Source organism: Tachypleus tridentatus, chromosome 12, assembly GCF_004210375.1.
Source record: "Tachypleus tridentatus isolate NWPU-2018 chromosome 12, ASM421037v1, whole genome shotgun sequence".
Classification (NCBI taxonomy): domain Eukaryota; kingdom Metazoa; phylum Arthropoda; class Merostomata; order Xiphosura; family Limulidae; genus Tachypleus; species Tachypleus tridentatus.
Window position 1 is genome coordinate 17,374,153 of NC_134836.1, and position 15,669 is coordinate 17,389,821.

General features: G+C 33.4%; 1 protein-coding gene across 10 annotated transcripts in view; it reads left to right on the forward strand.

The window, feature by feature from the left end:
• LOC143235013 (CD151 antigen-like) overlaps positions 1-15,669 on the forward strand; it is a 65,112-nt gene that overhangs the window by 35,779 nt on the left and 13,664 nt on the right. For 9 of the 10 annotated variants that reach the window (XM_076472726.1, XM_076472720.1, XM_076472719.1 and 6 more), the window contains 2 exons: positions 8,185-8,249; positions 13,447-13,516. In XM_076472726.1, the coding sequence (XP_076328841.1) occupies positions 13,454-13,516 (63 nt within the window). In that variant the 5' untranslated portion in view covers positions 8,185-8,249; positions 13,447-13,453. Of the gene's footprint in view, positions 1-840; positions 933-8,181; positions 8,250-13,446; positions 13,517-15,669 lie in introns of those variants that run through there. The other variant, XM_076472721.1, reaches the window with a different exon arrangement.

The window sequence follows — 15,669 nt, forward strand, 5'->3', positions numbered from 1 at the left end:
CTCATAATGCTTATATGTCTGCGGATTTACAACGCTAAAATCAGGGGTTCGATTCCCCTCGGTGGGCTGAGCAGATAGCCCGATGTGGCTTTGCTATAAGAAAAACACACTCATAATGCTTAAAACCGGATTTCGATACCGTGTTTCTTGGGGCAAATTAAGAACCGGTATGGCCAGATGCTTAAGACGCTCGACTCCCAGACTGTGGATTCGAATCCTTGTCATATCAAACGTACTCGCCCTTTTAGCCGCGGAAGTATTGTTATGTGACGGTCAGTCCGATTATTCGGTAGTAAAAGAGTTGCCCAAGAGTTGGCGGTTGGTGATTGTAACTGTCTGCTTTCCCTCTAATCTTACACTTTTAGGGACGGCTAGCGCAGATAGCCCTATTTTAAGAGAAAGTCAAAAATAAATAAAACAATAGAGCACATTTTTTAACTTTGTGCTTAATAACAAACATTAAAATAATGCAGAATATTTCACCGCTGGGTGTGTTTTGTATGACCAGTGTTTAATTTGTGTTTATGTATTCTAAACCCGTATAGTGAGTGTTTATCATACATTTCTGTCTTACTATTCAAAAAGTGAACATTCCTTATGTTTACTAAAATGTTAGTCAATGTCCACAGGTTCTCTTATTATGTTCACTAAACGAAATCAAAATTACCACAAACTTTTTTGAAACGTTTTTAAGAAGTACTGAAATATTGTATTATACATTTTAGGTAAATGTACATACTGAAATAAAGCAAAAACAACAAAAAACACCACTCACGTTAATAACTTGTTTGTGTTAATATTTCTCAATGAACTTACGTCTATCAGCTCAAGTCGCGATAAGATCAGTCGGAAATTCCACTCTTATATCATTGGCGGGAATCTACTTAATCTAAAGTGTTTGAACACGGAAAAGGTAAACTCATCGTAACTGACCCGGCATGGCCAGGTGGGTTAAGGCGTGCAATTCGTAATCTAAGGGTCGTGGATTCGCATCCCCATCGCACCAAACATGCTCGTCCTTTCAACCGTGGGGGCGTTATTATGTGATGGTCAATCCCACTATTCGTTATTAAAAGAGTAGCCCTAGAGTAGCCGTTATTAATTTAGCAGTGTAAGACTAGAGGGAAGGCTAGCGCAGATAGCCCTTGTGTAGCTTTGCGCGAAATTCCAAAATCAAACAAACAATTCCCAGTATTCTTTAAAATAATTGAATTCGTGCGCGTTATATTGAGTCATCTAATAATTATTTTTGATAAATATAAGTTCAGTCTCTGTAGTCAAGATTACTCCCATAGGTCACATAATATGAATTCATTCCTGAATTATTTTATGTTTATTGCTACATAACTTGATAAGTACTGTTCCAACATGACATCTGTAATGCCCAGTATATTACGCGTTCTTGTTCTATATTGTTACAATACTTGAGAAGTCTGTTTTTAACGTGACACTTGTAGCACCAATCTGTTATTTCGTCTTGCTCAATCTTGTTACATAATTTAAAATGTAAGGGTCTAACCTCACACCAAGTACATTACGACTGCTTGATCCTTATTATTACATACGTTGATAGGTGTGTTCTGACATGATACATCCGGCGTATTATAACTGCTTGGACCTTACTGTTACCTAATTTAAGAATTATATGTCTAACGTGTCAGTTGTTGTGCCGATTTCTATCGTTACATATTGTCAAAAAAGTGATGTTGCAATACATGATATGATATAATGCTGTCTTATCAATACCAGAAGCCTTCTTAATATACATTTTTCTCTAATTTCCGGTTACATATTGTGGGGTCACCTGATGGGACAGCTTAATCGAACCTCAGAAACTTACCGCTGACCTATTGAAAACTATAGATATCAACTTATTTTCTTTCGCAAAAGTTTTTGTCTTTCACAAAAGTTCTTTGTTTATTAGAATTATATTTTCCTTGATACTTTTACTGACAGTGGTGTCCGAAAATGTGTAAGCAATGTATACGATGTTTCCTTTTGGACAACAATTTGTAGAAATTAGAATGAATACCAAACACGTGTTATTTTGCTTAAACAGCGAGTATTGTTTCAATTATTGTTTATTAGCTAGTTTACGTTTAGTTTTGGGCACGACAGATAACACATTGTGTATTTTTGTATTTATCAAGCTGTTGCATATGAAATGTCAAATATCTAAAAAGAAAATGTAAAATAATACATTTTGTTGTTGTTTAATTTATTTAATTAAAATAAGCTTCTTTAAACTCAATACGAGTTATAAGTTTATAAATGTCATCTTTAAAACTTTGGACATTTTTTGATGCAATGAAGTATTTAGAGTCACTTTCAATTGCCCTTTAATTTACAAACCTTTTTTTTTTACTTTAAAAAGCGCTCAACTGTTTAATAAATTGACAATCTGTAAGGGAACGATCTGGTGGATTTGGTGAGTGAGGTAAAGTTTCATACAAAAGTTCGTTTGTTTTCGAATAGTGACGCGTGAAACATAAGATGGAACACTATCATGAAGCAGTAGGGGTCCATTGTGATTGACTGTTGCTGGATGTTTTCGTGACAACTTTTGATACATAATTTTACGTTCACAACAATATTTCTTTGTTGTGATTGTTTCTCCTGGGTTTCAGAAAGAATAATAGATCACACTTGCTGACGGCCACCAAACACTGACCGTAATATCTTAGGATGAAGAGCTGGTTTTGGTGCTTCTTCATATCCAAGCTGGATCGTCGTGGATTGTCGTAAATAATCCATTTTTTATCACAGATGACAATTCTGTGGCAAAATGAGTCGTTTTTATTGTTTTAAGAAGTGGAAAACAAATTTAACTCGTTTTTTGATAGTTTTTTATTCAATTCGTGAGGTGTCCATTTATCGAGCTTTTTCACCTTACCAGTTGCTTCAAAATATCAGAAAATTGTTGAATAATCAGCATTAAGTTTCTCGGCAAGTTCTCTCACAGTTATCTGGCAGGTATCTGATTCAATTAAGGCCTTCATTTTCTCCTCGTTAATGGCCGTCTGAGAATGGCCTGAGGCTCAATTTCAAGGCTTGTATCACCAGAGCAAAATCTTCTAAAGCAACATTGTGCTGAGCACTCGTTAGCTGTGCTATTCACCAAAGGTATGATTGACATTACGGGCTGTTGTCGCTACATTGTAACCAAGCTTGAACTGATACAATAATACGAATATCAATTTTATCCGTGGTGACAAATATCAATATAAATATAATTTAGTTTCTGAGATAAGAAAAATAAAGTGAGCTTGAAATTATCCAGATCAGTACACTATATTATTTTGATAAACTTATGATAATGCTTCTCTTTCAGCCACTAACAATTGAGTTTCAAATTTGCACATGAAATCTGACATTTCATATGTAACAGCCTGATAGCAATAAATCAATTAACCTTTAATTTTCAATAACTTCTCAGCACCTTCAGCTTGCAACTGAGGAATATCGTACATTTCAATATTCCCATTTGTGTTATGCTTATTTTAACTATTGAACTGATTCTTTAGTAAATATAACATTATAACATTCTCTTCAACCTGCTGTATTTGTTATGTGCTTCTGGTTGTTGTTTTTTTCAAATTATCATGTTTTTAATCAATTTATAACTCTGTTTCGAAATTAAGTTCATAACTTCTTTTATACTAACAATTCATTTTTTTTAATTGGTAACATGTATAATTTTACATTTATTTGCTTCAATGACTCTGAAATGTTGACATTATTCACATTTTGCTTATTTATCTTAGGAAAATGCTAAGTTCATATTGCAAATAATTGTCTTCCTTCTTTTCCTCCTGTTCATTCGCTCCGGACCTTGAATCTCCTTCAGCTGAATTGACCAAAGCCACATTCTGTATCACATAAGTTATGACTTTCTTTTATATTTTGTGCAACGAAAACTACAGTAACATAAAAGTTTCATCAATTAAAATAGAAATCAAGGCAAGTAAACACACATAATATGAAATAAATTAAAAAGTATAAGTTTGGATATCTCAAAACAAATACAACTAGTTCTATTTGATCCACGTTGTTACATAACTTGAAGAATGTAGTTATAACTTAACACCTGTAGCTACTGGTATATTACACACACTTTATCCATATTATTATCTTACTTGTTCTAATAGAACATCTATAACTGTGTGTTATTGATCAAAGTGTGTATTGAACTAGACCTCCCTTGAACTCTGTGTATAGGTTTGGCTCATGTTGACTACAAAACACGTTCACACCAGCAATATCTTTGAGCTCAGTTATAGATAAATAGTTGTTCAATTCTTTAATTTTAATTGAGCTACGGATTCTCTGTATTGATTTGCTAACTTAAACACGTATGGCATTAGAACAAGCTTGTTTTACCTACAATGTTAAACCGACTTTCCAATTCATCATCTTGTTAAGTTTGAACATTTATAAGAACAAACCTTGTTTAACCTATTTGTACTTCCATAAAGATTCGATGTTGTAGTTTAGAAGTTTGAATGAAGCTCAAAAGTATAATCATATATCTGCAAGATCTTCGCAGTAGAAATTCTTTTACTTCTATTGTACCTGCCTATTTATGTTATTTTGGGCAGGCGTGGCCTAATGGTTAGTGTGCTAGGCTTCGGATAGAAGTGCCTATACATCGAAAGATAATATCACTGAACACTCTCCCAACTTTCAGCTGTGAGAACTGTAAAAGATATATGTCGACGTGTGGTTGCTGGCTACCTTCCTTCTTGTAAATAATTGAAAACTAGGAATTGTTGTATCTGAATCTTAGGAGTTTCTGACGTTGGTGTTTAGCCCACGTGTGCATAACATACCGTTTTATTGCAAAATTCAAATTCGTTTTGGTTATTCTTTTTAAATGTCACAATGAGGTGCTACGTTTTTGGCAAACGCTGTATGAATACCACAACTTACTTTAATACACACCTTGAAAACTTTGGTTGTTTTTCGAAAGTAAGTTTGTTTATTTAAAATTTTTATTCAAAACAGCAATAAATCGAAGATACTCGAAACACTATGCAGTTAAAAAAGGTTATGTATATAAATTTAATGGCAGCCGTTGATTGTTCTGTTCATATTTTCTGAATTCTATATCACTCTAGAATTTTTTCTAGAAAGGCTAAATCGTTACGATGATAAAACTAATAAACAAAAATCAATAATAAGCATGAATGGATGTAGTTAGTGTGTGTGAGTGTAATTGGATAGAAGACGATGCGCACAATGTGAAAACAAAAATATAACACATCATGTTTATTTCACACTAGAACTAAAAAGAAACACGTTTCATCTTTCTAGTGCTTTCTGAGGCTCAACATGGCCAAGTGGTTAGAGCGCTCGACTCCATAGCTGAGGGTCGCGGGTTCGAATCCAGTTACTCCAAACATGCTCGTCTTCTTCACCATAGGGGCATTATAATATTACAATCAATCCAATATTCGTTGGTAAAAGAGTAGCCCAAGAGTTGGCGGTGGGTGATGATGACTAGCTGCCTTCCCTCCAGTTTTACACGAGCTAAATTAGGAACGGCTGGTGCAGATAGCTCTCGTGTAGTTTTGCGCAAAATTGAAAAATAAACAACACTTTCTGATACTTGCGTGTTTTCACTTTTATTTAATTTTGTTTTTTTGGCTTCTACCACAGCATAGCGGTTCACAGAACGACTTTGAGTTTGTTTTTTAAGTACAAAAACTTCAGTTCATAGCTCCGTCATCTCTTGGCTGATTATAAATCTAAATACAGTTTTGGACTCAGAAGTAACGTCAAACCCTTTAGACTGATGTATTTTATCATGCCTAAGGTCTCATAGGTTAATTTATTCTGATTTTGCCTAAAATAAATTATATTTGGGAGTAGACTAGTAAAGATCCTTATAAGTATTAAAATTTAATTGGTTATACGCATCTGCCCCACGCTTGATATTATAGATTAAGTTACTCCAATCCTGCCTAAATAAAGTTCCGCGGCTATTAAGGATTCTCTTTTATTTTAAGGTTATGATAATCACCGTAGTAATGGTGGGTGATGAATTGTGTAATGATTCATGGTTTTGTGAGTGACTATCATACCCTTGCGGATCCAATCATTTCTAATACTTGTTGTTCCATAATATCAGTGATATATGTATTTGATGTAGTGTATGATATAGAGTGGCGCATCTGGCAGTGATTATGATGCCTATCATATCAGTTAGAGCTTTGGAGGTGCTTATATCTTGCATTTCAGAGTCAGTTAGAGCTTTGAACTCTTGGACTCTAAGGTACTCTTCGAGGTAATTTTGTACATACTTAACTGTTCTCTATTTTTCTTGTGGTTTTATTTCTATTTATTATGATATTTATGTTTCTCAATGCTCAGTACAGTATAAATAAAGTTTCTATTGTCATAATTCATTATCCTTTAGAGTTATTTTTTCTTCTTAATAATTTTCAAAACTTGCCGAATGTGAATCGCCTGCAAGCTTGGAACTCATTAATATTCCACAAAAGCGCAAATTAATAAACAATTGCGAATCTTTAAGACTGTGTACAATAAATCGTTGTATAATAAAAATTGCATTTTTGACATTAAGCATTTTTACAAGTGCCAATGAATTTTAATATGAGTTGTTTGTTATTTTGATTGAAAATAACTAAGATACTCTTATTTTGATGAAAAACTGAAATGAAAGAGAAACAACACTCAACTAAGTGAAGAGGGAGAAAGGTAGAAGTCTTACGCTTGGAGAATTACTGAGTATTCAGTGAGAAATGTTATTCAAAATCACAGACCAATTTAAAACAGTCCTTGCATATATATTCTTACACAAGTGGCACTTTCCACTCCTTATATTCAAGTTGACATTTATTGTTACGGTCTAAAATTATCTGTTTCAAAAACGTAGAACCGTTTAAATAAAAGCATTACACTGTAAGAAATTATAAGAGAAATGCTTTGTCAGGCTTTTATGTATGGGCCAGATTCTGTACAATAGGTGTCTGAGACTTGTTAGCGAAAAAATTCAACAATAAACAAACGGCACACAGTACACTTATTTCGAAATAATATATTAAAATACGTCAAACATATAAATAAATGTTTGTTAAACTTGTTGTTATCACAGCTGTATCCAGAGCTTTAGTTACTGTCTCCTTTATCGTCCACACAGGCTGGTTCAGTTACTTTAAAACACAATTTGATAAGAAAAATTACTATTCCTGCTCCGATATTACACAGTTATACCCAGAGCTTCAGATAGCTGTTCCTTTCCGTCAAGGTCCACAAAGGCTGGTTTAGCTATATTATAATATATATTATAATATAATTGATAAGACAAATTATTTCTTTTCTACTCTGTTATCTGTAATAATTTTAATTTAAAAATCACCACTTTACGCTCTTTATAGCTATACTCTAAATTTTTTTACGCAGAGGTCCAGAGCGTTCCACACATTACTAGATGAAATGTTGTAATAATACTCAATTACAACAAGAAAACTCAGAAGGCTCTAGTAACATGATCCAATATTATAACAATCACAAATTACTCAGCAACTGAACTGCACAACACATGATTCGTAAACAGTACGTAAACAAACTCGCAATAGACTATCGCTTCTAAAAATAACTAAATTTAACACTTATGCTATATAAACTATCTAAATCATGGCAATCTTATTACATTTAAACTAAAATAGCTATGAGTATTTAACATGCTTAATATTAATTTATAACTTATTTATCTCGTTTGTTTACAGTATGTGAATTCAGTGCATGGCAGAATTCTAGCTTTTTACAGTACTCGCTAGTTAACATTTCCATTACATAAAGTTATAGAAGTTATGAAACCGACAAAACTGTTAGGTTCGTTATACAAATTCCGTGTGTTTTTTGAGCAACGTTGGTTTTATATCAACGCACAAGTGGATGCTTCAAAAACAAGATGTAGAGGGCGTTAACAACGCTCGGAATTTTACCTGTCATATGGATGAACAAGAGCTTATCTGTATAAGAATGAGTGTGTGCCTCAGCATACTTCCTCACAGCACGTGCTGAGTTGAGAATAATGTTAAAATAAAAGCTGGGAGTGTACTTAATCTAAAGCATTGAAATGTTCTGAGTTTTATTTCATTTTATATATATATACGCTTGAAAATATAAGATAAGAGTGACTGTTTTGTTTTGTTTCAGAATCTACCTATCTAAATCAAAAGTGCGTGAAAGAATTCTGGCTACTTGAAAGAAAGTAAAAGCAGGTGAGTAAATACAGATGTATATTCGTATTCATTGTCTTCTTTAATTAAGTTAATATTTACCGAACTGATATTTTAAAATAAATATGAAAAGAAAACTAGACATTGGACTTTTTGTACAAATATGGACGGTTTGAATGAAACTTGTTTATTGTTGCAGAATAAACTTAAAATAAAAATATTTTATGTGAATAGAAAAGGTTTACCTCAAACTTCAAATTTTCGGGCAAACAGCCTTATTTTAAAATATCTTTAAAATTGACCTATCTGTATTATTTAATTACACGCTGTGTATGCATAATTTGAAAGGAAATACACTACTTGTATACTAATGAAAGCGTGGTATAAGTCGCTCGTTTTTCGATGTGGTAGAATATATGTTACAGATTAGTTCTGTCGATGCTGGTGTCTTGTGTAGATATATTAACTTTAACCTACAAACAAGACGACAACCTGTTTGACAAAACCGATCTTGATGGTTAACTTATGTTTTGGGTCTTGCTTGAATATAATTTGCTTAATATGCAAAAAGTACATGAAAAAGTTGTTAAAACTTCGGAATATAGAAGTGTAGCTTCAGTCGGTTTATTACAACTTATTTTTTATCAAAATAGTAAATGTTTTATCAAATAGTTTTTTATCATAGCTAGTTTCACTCGTGATATTTTACCAGCGTAATTTAATATTTATTTTATTTCAATTTTTACTGTCATCATTTTATTGGGACTAGTTCATGATCTTCACATTCAACTGTTCAGAAAATACGGAAAATTGTCCTGAGTTTACTGATGTTTATGTGCTATCTATCCGTTGAAGTCATTTTAAGAGCTTCAAGTTGATGAGTGTAAAAACCACTAAAGTGAGCCGTATTTTTGACATTTTCCCCGTACAGATAATTACTACTCTGTATTAATCAATTAGTATTCGTTACTCGACCCTAAGTAGTAACACAACTATAACAGTTGTATAAGAAATTCGCCTCTCTATTAACACAGAGCACTCCGACAGCATGGTATCATCACACTTTAAAATACGAAACTTAACTACAGGGTGACTATAAAAAAAATACTGCCGAACTTCAGCGCAACATATTCACGAACAGTATAGCATATTCAAACAAAATTGCACAGCACTAACATAAATTTTCTAGCTAAGTTATTACAAATATTTCGTATTCTCAAGTGTGTGGTCGAAAACAATAATAACAAAAAAACAAAGCAAAACTTCAATTTTTAAAATTGACGCAATAGACATTTTTTTATACAGCAGGTTTTTTATATTTTTGCTTTTGAACAAAAGGCGTTTCAATTTTAAAAAGTTAATTTTTGACAGATTTTGAACTTATGGACTATATATTTCAAATTGATTACAACTCAGTAACTCCGTTTTTAAAAAAGATCAAGTTTTAGTTGTTTGACAATTTGTACTAAATTATCACTTGGTTGCTTAATAAACTTGATGATTTATGACACAAGTATTCGAGTTCGATCCCTACGGCAGATACAGTACAAATAACGTTTCGTGTAGCTTTACTTTAAAAAGGCATATCCACCAAAATGACTGTACAACACTGTCTATGTATAATAATGTTTAATTTATCCGTTTTCTTGTAAGTATGGATAGATTTTGTTATATAATTTTATTTAATTGTTTATTCTCATTTCATCATAACCATACGAGAAAGAAGATTCAGTAAGAGCGTTTTTTTTTACTTTTTCTTTATATTTTGCTATTAATTTTTCGTAATCTATTAAAACGTACTAAGAAACAGAACGAAAAAGGCTAGTTGCTTTACAACAGTTAATTTCACAGTTTTTCTCTTCGCATTTTGTTAGGACGGAATTAAAATATTTTGGGAAGCATAAAACTTCCCAACGATCGGGCCCAGCATGGCTAAGTGAGTTAAGGCGTTCGGCTCGTAAGCCGAGGGTCGCGGGTTCGAATCTCGCTAGTACCAAAAATGCTCGCCCTTTCACCCGTGGGGACGTTATAATGTTTTGGTTAACCCAAGTATTCGTTGGTAAAAGAGTAGCCCAAGCATTGGCGGTGGGTGGTGATGACTAGCTGCTTTCCCGCTAGTCTTACACTGTAAAATTAGGGACGGCTAACACAGATAGCTCTCATGTAGCTTTGCGGGAAAGCCAAAAACAAACCCAACGACCGACATACGCCTTTCATACTTTCAGTTCTTTGAATATATTGAAAAAGAAAGCAAAATTTACTCTCCTTTTAATGTGAATATTTTCCCTATTACACATCTCTTCTTATGTTTTAAATTTTTATTCTGCAGCAAATTTTGAAACGTATAAAATTCCTCACAGGTTCTTCTAAACGTTCGAAAGGAATTAATGTTTTTAAAATTGGAAAAATCAATGCACTCACTTTTTAGCTCATTTTATTTTATTTGAGAAAATGGCATAGAGTGGGTGATTAAAGCAACGTAACCTGCAACCATAGTGAATTTAAGTCTTTTTTAAAAAAATATAGTTTTTGGTTAATTTCACTCAAGAAAAATTGTATGTGTTTTTCTTCTTTACTAAAAATAAATGACGTGTCTTCTTATAGTTTCTATTTTGATAGTTATAGCTAATTCGCCACACCTAGAATAAAAAAACAACAACAACTGAATATTGTTTACACTTTGGTTTCAGCGGTGCCTCTTGTTGTTGCAATAGAAATATAAATGTTGTTAATGTTGAACTGGACAAGTTCTTGCGCTTAACGTGTTGAGCTGTTTGACCAAAAGGTCAAGGTTCAGTCCGTGATATGTTACCGAACATGCACTGAACTTGTTTTGGAGAAAATCACAACTGCAACAGTTAATCCCGCTATTCGATACAGAGTGTCTACATTTAAAAATTGTGATGGCTATGTTTGAACATTAGTAGTATCTGACTTGACCGTTTATCTCTCGAAAGAAAGGAAACAATCGGTCACGCTGGTTGAGCCAAATTCCAACTGTTTTTCTTGGGACTGTGGACAGAGCGAAAAATAAATCATGGACCTTCGCGGCATCAGCAAAAGTTCAGTGTCCTAAAGAAGACTTTTCGTGGTCATGATTCCTCCAACTTGTGAAAAATGTTATTTTTTTCAAGGGCAAAGCTCCAACTCAATAATGAAATATTTCAGAAATGCACAAGCAAGTTCATTCCTCAGGAAAAACAGACACTTCACAAAATAATGTTTTTTGTCACGGCATCAAGTCTTCTCTTTATTACTTATTCTATGGTATTGTCAAATTTACTTATTTCACTTCTAGGCTAGTCATGAGGCATGTATTTTAAAACAAAAATATGAAACCTGGCCCCAAATGAAGGTAAAAAAGGAAACTAACATACTGAAACAATGTAAATTTGAAATAAGTGTATGGTGCTACGCTTTTAATGGGGAGCTCGTAGTTTGTTTCAACGCAGATCAATAATCTTAAATTATTTTTTCAAATACATCATGTTTCAGACTGGGAAAACGTGTAATTTCATATTACAATCAGCACTGCCATTATTCTCAGGCCACTAGTGCTATCCATGTGACAGAGTTTTTGTTTCTTTGTTGTTCAGTACAAAGTTACACATTGGGCTATCTTCACTGTGTTCTCCAAGGGTATTAAAGCCTAGTTTTTGCATTATAAGCCTTCAGACTTATTATTGAGCCAATTGGAGCACGACAGAGGGTCACTCTCACTTCCAAACAAGGTATGGTGTGGCTTGAATAGTCGATGGAAAAAAATCTCTATTCTAAATTGCAATAATCATTTCTACATAAAAATGCATGTGACACTCGAGCTGAATGACTTAGCTCCGTAAGTAACTAGGGCGAGAGGAACGTAGTATCTCCTTTGACCAACATTCGATATTAATACTACATACACAATATGTAGAAAATTTTTCAATATTTTTAACATTAACTAAGGAGATGGAAAACACGTGACTTGCCTGCATATCATGAAGGTGGTTAGAATGTCTGAATTATGAATCACAAAATTCTTGGTTTGCATCCCGTTTGTAAGATTTGGATGAGAATAAAATCTCACTATTCAGTATAACAAGAATAGTTGAGTTCGCAGAGGGTTGTGTTGACTAGCTTCCCACCCTTTTGTCTATCATTTCAAAATTAAAGCTCGGTAGTACATATAGCCCCTTTATATCTTTGCGTGAAACCCAACGAGCCAAAAAATGTGTTTATGTAAAACTAAGTCACCATCCTTCTTCTCAAGGAGCTAAGAACGTGAACGCTGATGCCTAACAAGCTTTAATAACCCCATCTGTATTTATTTTAGTGATCTTAATACTTTATTACATACAATAAATATTTTATTTATTCTGAAATAAATAAACTAGATTTTTTTAATTTTTAGATGAGGGATACAATCTAAATAATTTCCATGACATTTTTATATATGAGTTTATCATGGTTTGTTTGTTCCAACTGATATACGGTTCCAATAAGCATTTCCACGTACATTCGGACACTATTTGGGATTGTCTGTAAATTATTTTCATCAGGTAATGGTTCCTTAGGAATTGTACGTAGTACAAATACCACGCCAGTATCACCTCTAGAGCTTTCACTATGATTTAATGTGACCTCTTAAAATAGACTTTATATCAATAGCAGTATTGTGTATTAATATTCATTAATGGTACACATTTTTTACGTGTAATTATATGTGTATTTTATATATTTTATACTTTAATGGCACGAAAAAGAAATTACTTGTTTCAATAAGATTCGAATTTCATGCAAAAACTATCAAATTTTTATTAACTATGAAAATTTGTAATCATTTTAATACGTTGAGAAATTGGCGTTTATATAAACAAATAGTAGGAAACAATTTGTATTTTTTTTAAAAGTAGCAAAGTTTCTCAAATTAAAAAGATTTATTTTCATTATCTTCTAAACAAAGCTCTAAAAGAGCAAGAAAATGGATAAGAGAGTAAGGTTCGTGACGTATCGGTACAAGTAGTTGTTTAATGGATAAGAGAGTAAGGTTCGTGACGTATCGGTACAAGTAGTTGTTTAATGGATAAGAGAGTAAGGTTCGTGACGTATCGGTACAAGTAGTTGTTTAGTGGATAAGAGAGTAAGGTTCGTGACGTATCGGTACAAGTAGTTGTTTATTAATAACGATATAATTTTATGTTGTTTTTAAATGTTCACATATTTGATGTCTTATTTCTTAAAATGTGTTTCTTTTCAGGTTCAAAATGGTTGAGGGTTGTGGAAAAGCCATCAAGTATGCCATGCTTATGGCCAATTTACTTATCTTGGTAAGTAACTATCTGCAAGGGATATTCAGGAGTTCTAGTTTAACCAAGAAAAACCTATATTAACATACCTAATTATTATTTAACTTGTATAGAAAAAAAACAACAAATACACACGGGTTGAGCTTCCCTTTAAGCTCTAGTTTCACCAAGAAAAACTGCATTAACAAACCTAATTATTATTTAATTTGTCTAGAAAAAACAAATATACGGGGCCCAAACTTTCTCTCAAATTTAAACCATGCTGTAAAACTTCTAAATTACTAACATGCCGAATAAAGCATACATTCGTGAAGTACTGGCCATATTTTGTGAGCTTGTTTAACTGACCAACCTACAAAAGTCTAATAAACCCTGGAGAAACTGATAGGTTAGCTGACTACGAGATTTTATGTTTTTTATATTTAGTATCATTAATAGCTGATTGATCAAAAGGTAATGGCTTATGACTAGTGAAGATGTGTGCACACCCATAGAAGACCCCACCCATGCTGCATTATTAATCAGCCCCATGCCGTGTAGATGGAAAAGTACATCACACAGATAGAAGAGGCGGGTGGAGGACGTAGTTTTGATGAGAGCTTTTATCATTAATTCTTCTTTTAAACAGCTTCGAATAAAACAACGGATTTTACTTGCTTCTTCGCATATTGTGTAATATTTCACAATAAATATGAAATTCCTTGCGTATTCATAACTCAGTAAATTTGTTCGTTGAATTTATGCTACTTTAATGTATAAAATCTACTCGAAAAACATTAACTAAGAACATATTCAAGAAAAATAAGGGATTTTAGAGGTAATTCTTCAGATCTTTGTGATTTTCTATGGTTCATGTGAAATTCTTTGTCTGTTCATAGATCAGTCAAGTCAATATGAAATTAGTGTTACAAATATAAAATCTCAAAAGCATTGGGAACAGGTCTCGGCCAAATCAGCTTCAAAGGAAGTAAAATTAGCTAATTTATAAAATAATAATAATACTAATAACTTCCATTTTGAGTCTACAGGCAAAAAACAAACTAGAAATTCCAGATATTGAATAAACTTTGTTCCATCGAATTTATTACAAAAGAAGGGCAGCAAACGTGTCGAAACTGTGGATCCGAATATTTCTCGTTCGCGCCTTCTTGCTGCATAAACGCATTCCGTACTTCGCTGCCGTGGGTGCGATTGACCAGCTCCTTTCCCTGTAGCCTAGGCCCGGCATGGTCAGGTGGTTAAGGGATTCGACTCGTAATCTGAGAATTGCGAGTTCGAATGCCCGTCGCATCAAACATGCTTGCTCTTTCAGCCGTAGGGACGTTATAAGTGACGGTCAATCCCACTATTTGTTGGTAAAAGAGTAGCCCAAGAGTTGTCGGTGGGTGGTGAAGACTAGCTGCCTTCTCTCTAATGTTAAACTACTAAATTAGGAACGGATAGAGCAGATAGCTCTCGTGTAGCTTTGCACGAAATTCAAAACATACCAAACCAAACCTTTTTAGCCTATCAATTCATAATTAGGGTTGGCTTTTCACAGAAAGCTTATAGTTTTACGCGAAATTCTGAAACAAAATAAATTGGAAAAAATGCACTTGCATGAGCGGTTGTTCTTTGCTTTCTATTACAATGATTGATAGAGTACTTGTGCAACTAAATTTCCCATCACAGAGATTTAATACATTACTTATGCAACTAAGTTTCCCATTGCAGGAGTTCATAAAGTACTCGTGCAACTAAGTTCCTATTACAAGGGTTTATAAATTACTTATGCAATTGCGTTTTCCATTACAGTGGTTTTATAAAATATTTGTTCAACTACGTTTTCCATTACAGGGACTTATAAAATACTTGTATAAATAAGTTCTCAATTACAGGTGTATTATAAACTACTTTTGCAACTAATTTTTCCCATTACAAGGGTTTATGAATTATTTATGTAACTAAGTTTCCATTACAAGAGTTTATAAAGTACTTTTGCAACTAAGTTTCCCAGCATAAAAGTTTATAACTTACTCATGCAATTAGCTTTCCCATTAAAAGGGCTTATAAAGTAGTTGTCCAACTGGCCCGGCATGGCCAGGTGGTTAAGGCACTCGACTCATAATCTCAGGGTCGCTGATTCGAATCTTCGCCACACCAAACATGCTTGCCCTTTTAGCCGGGGGGTGTTA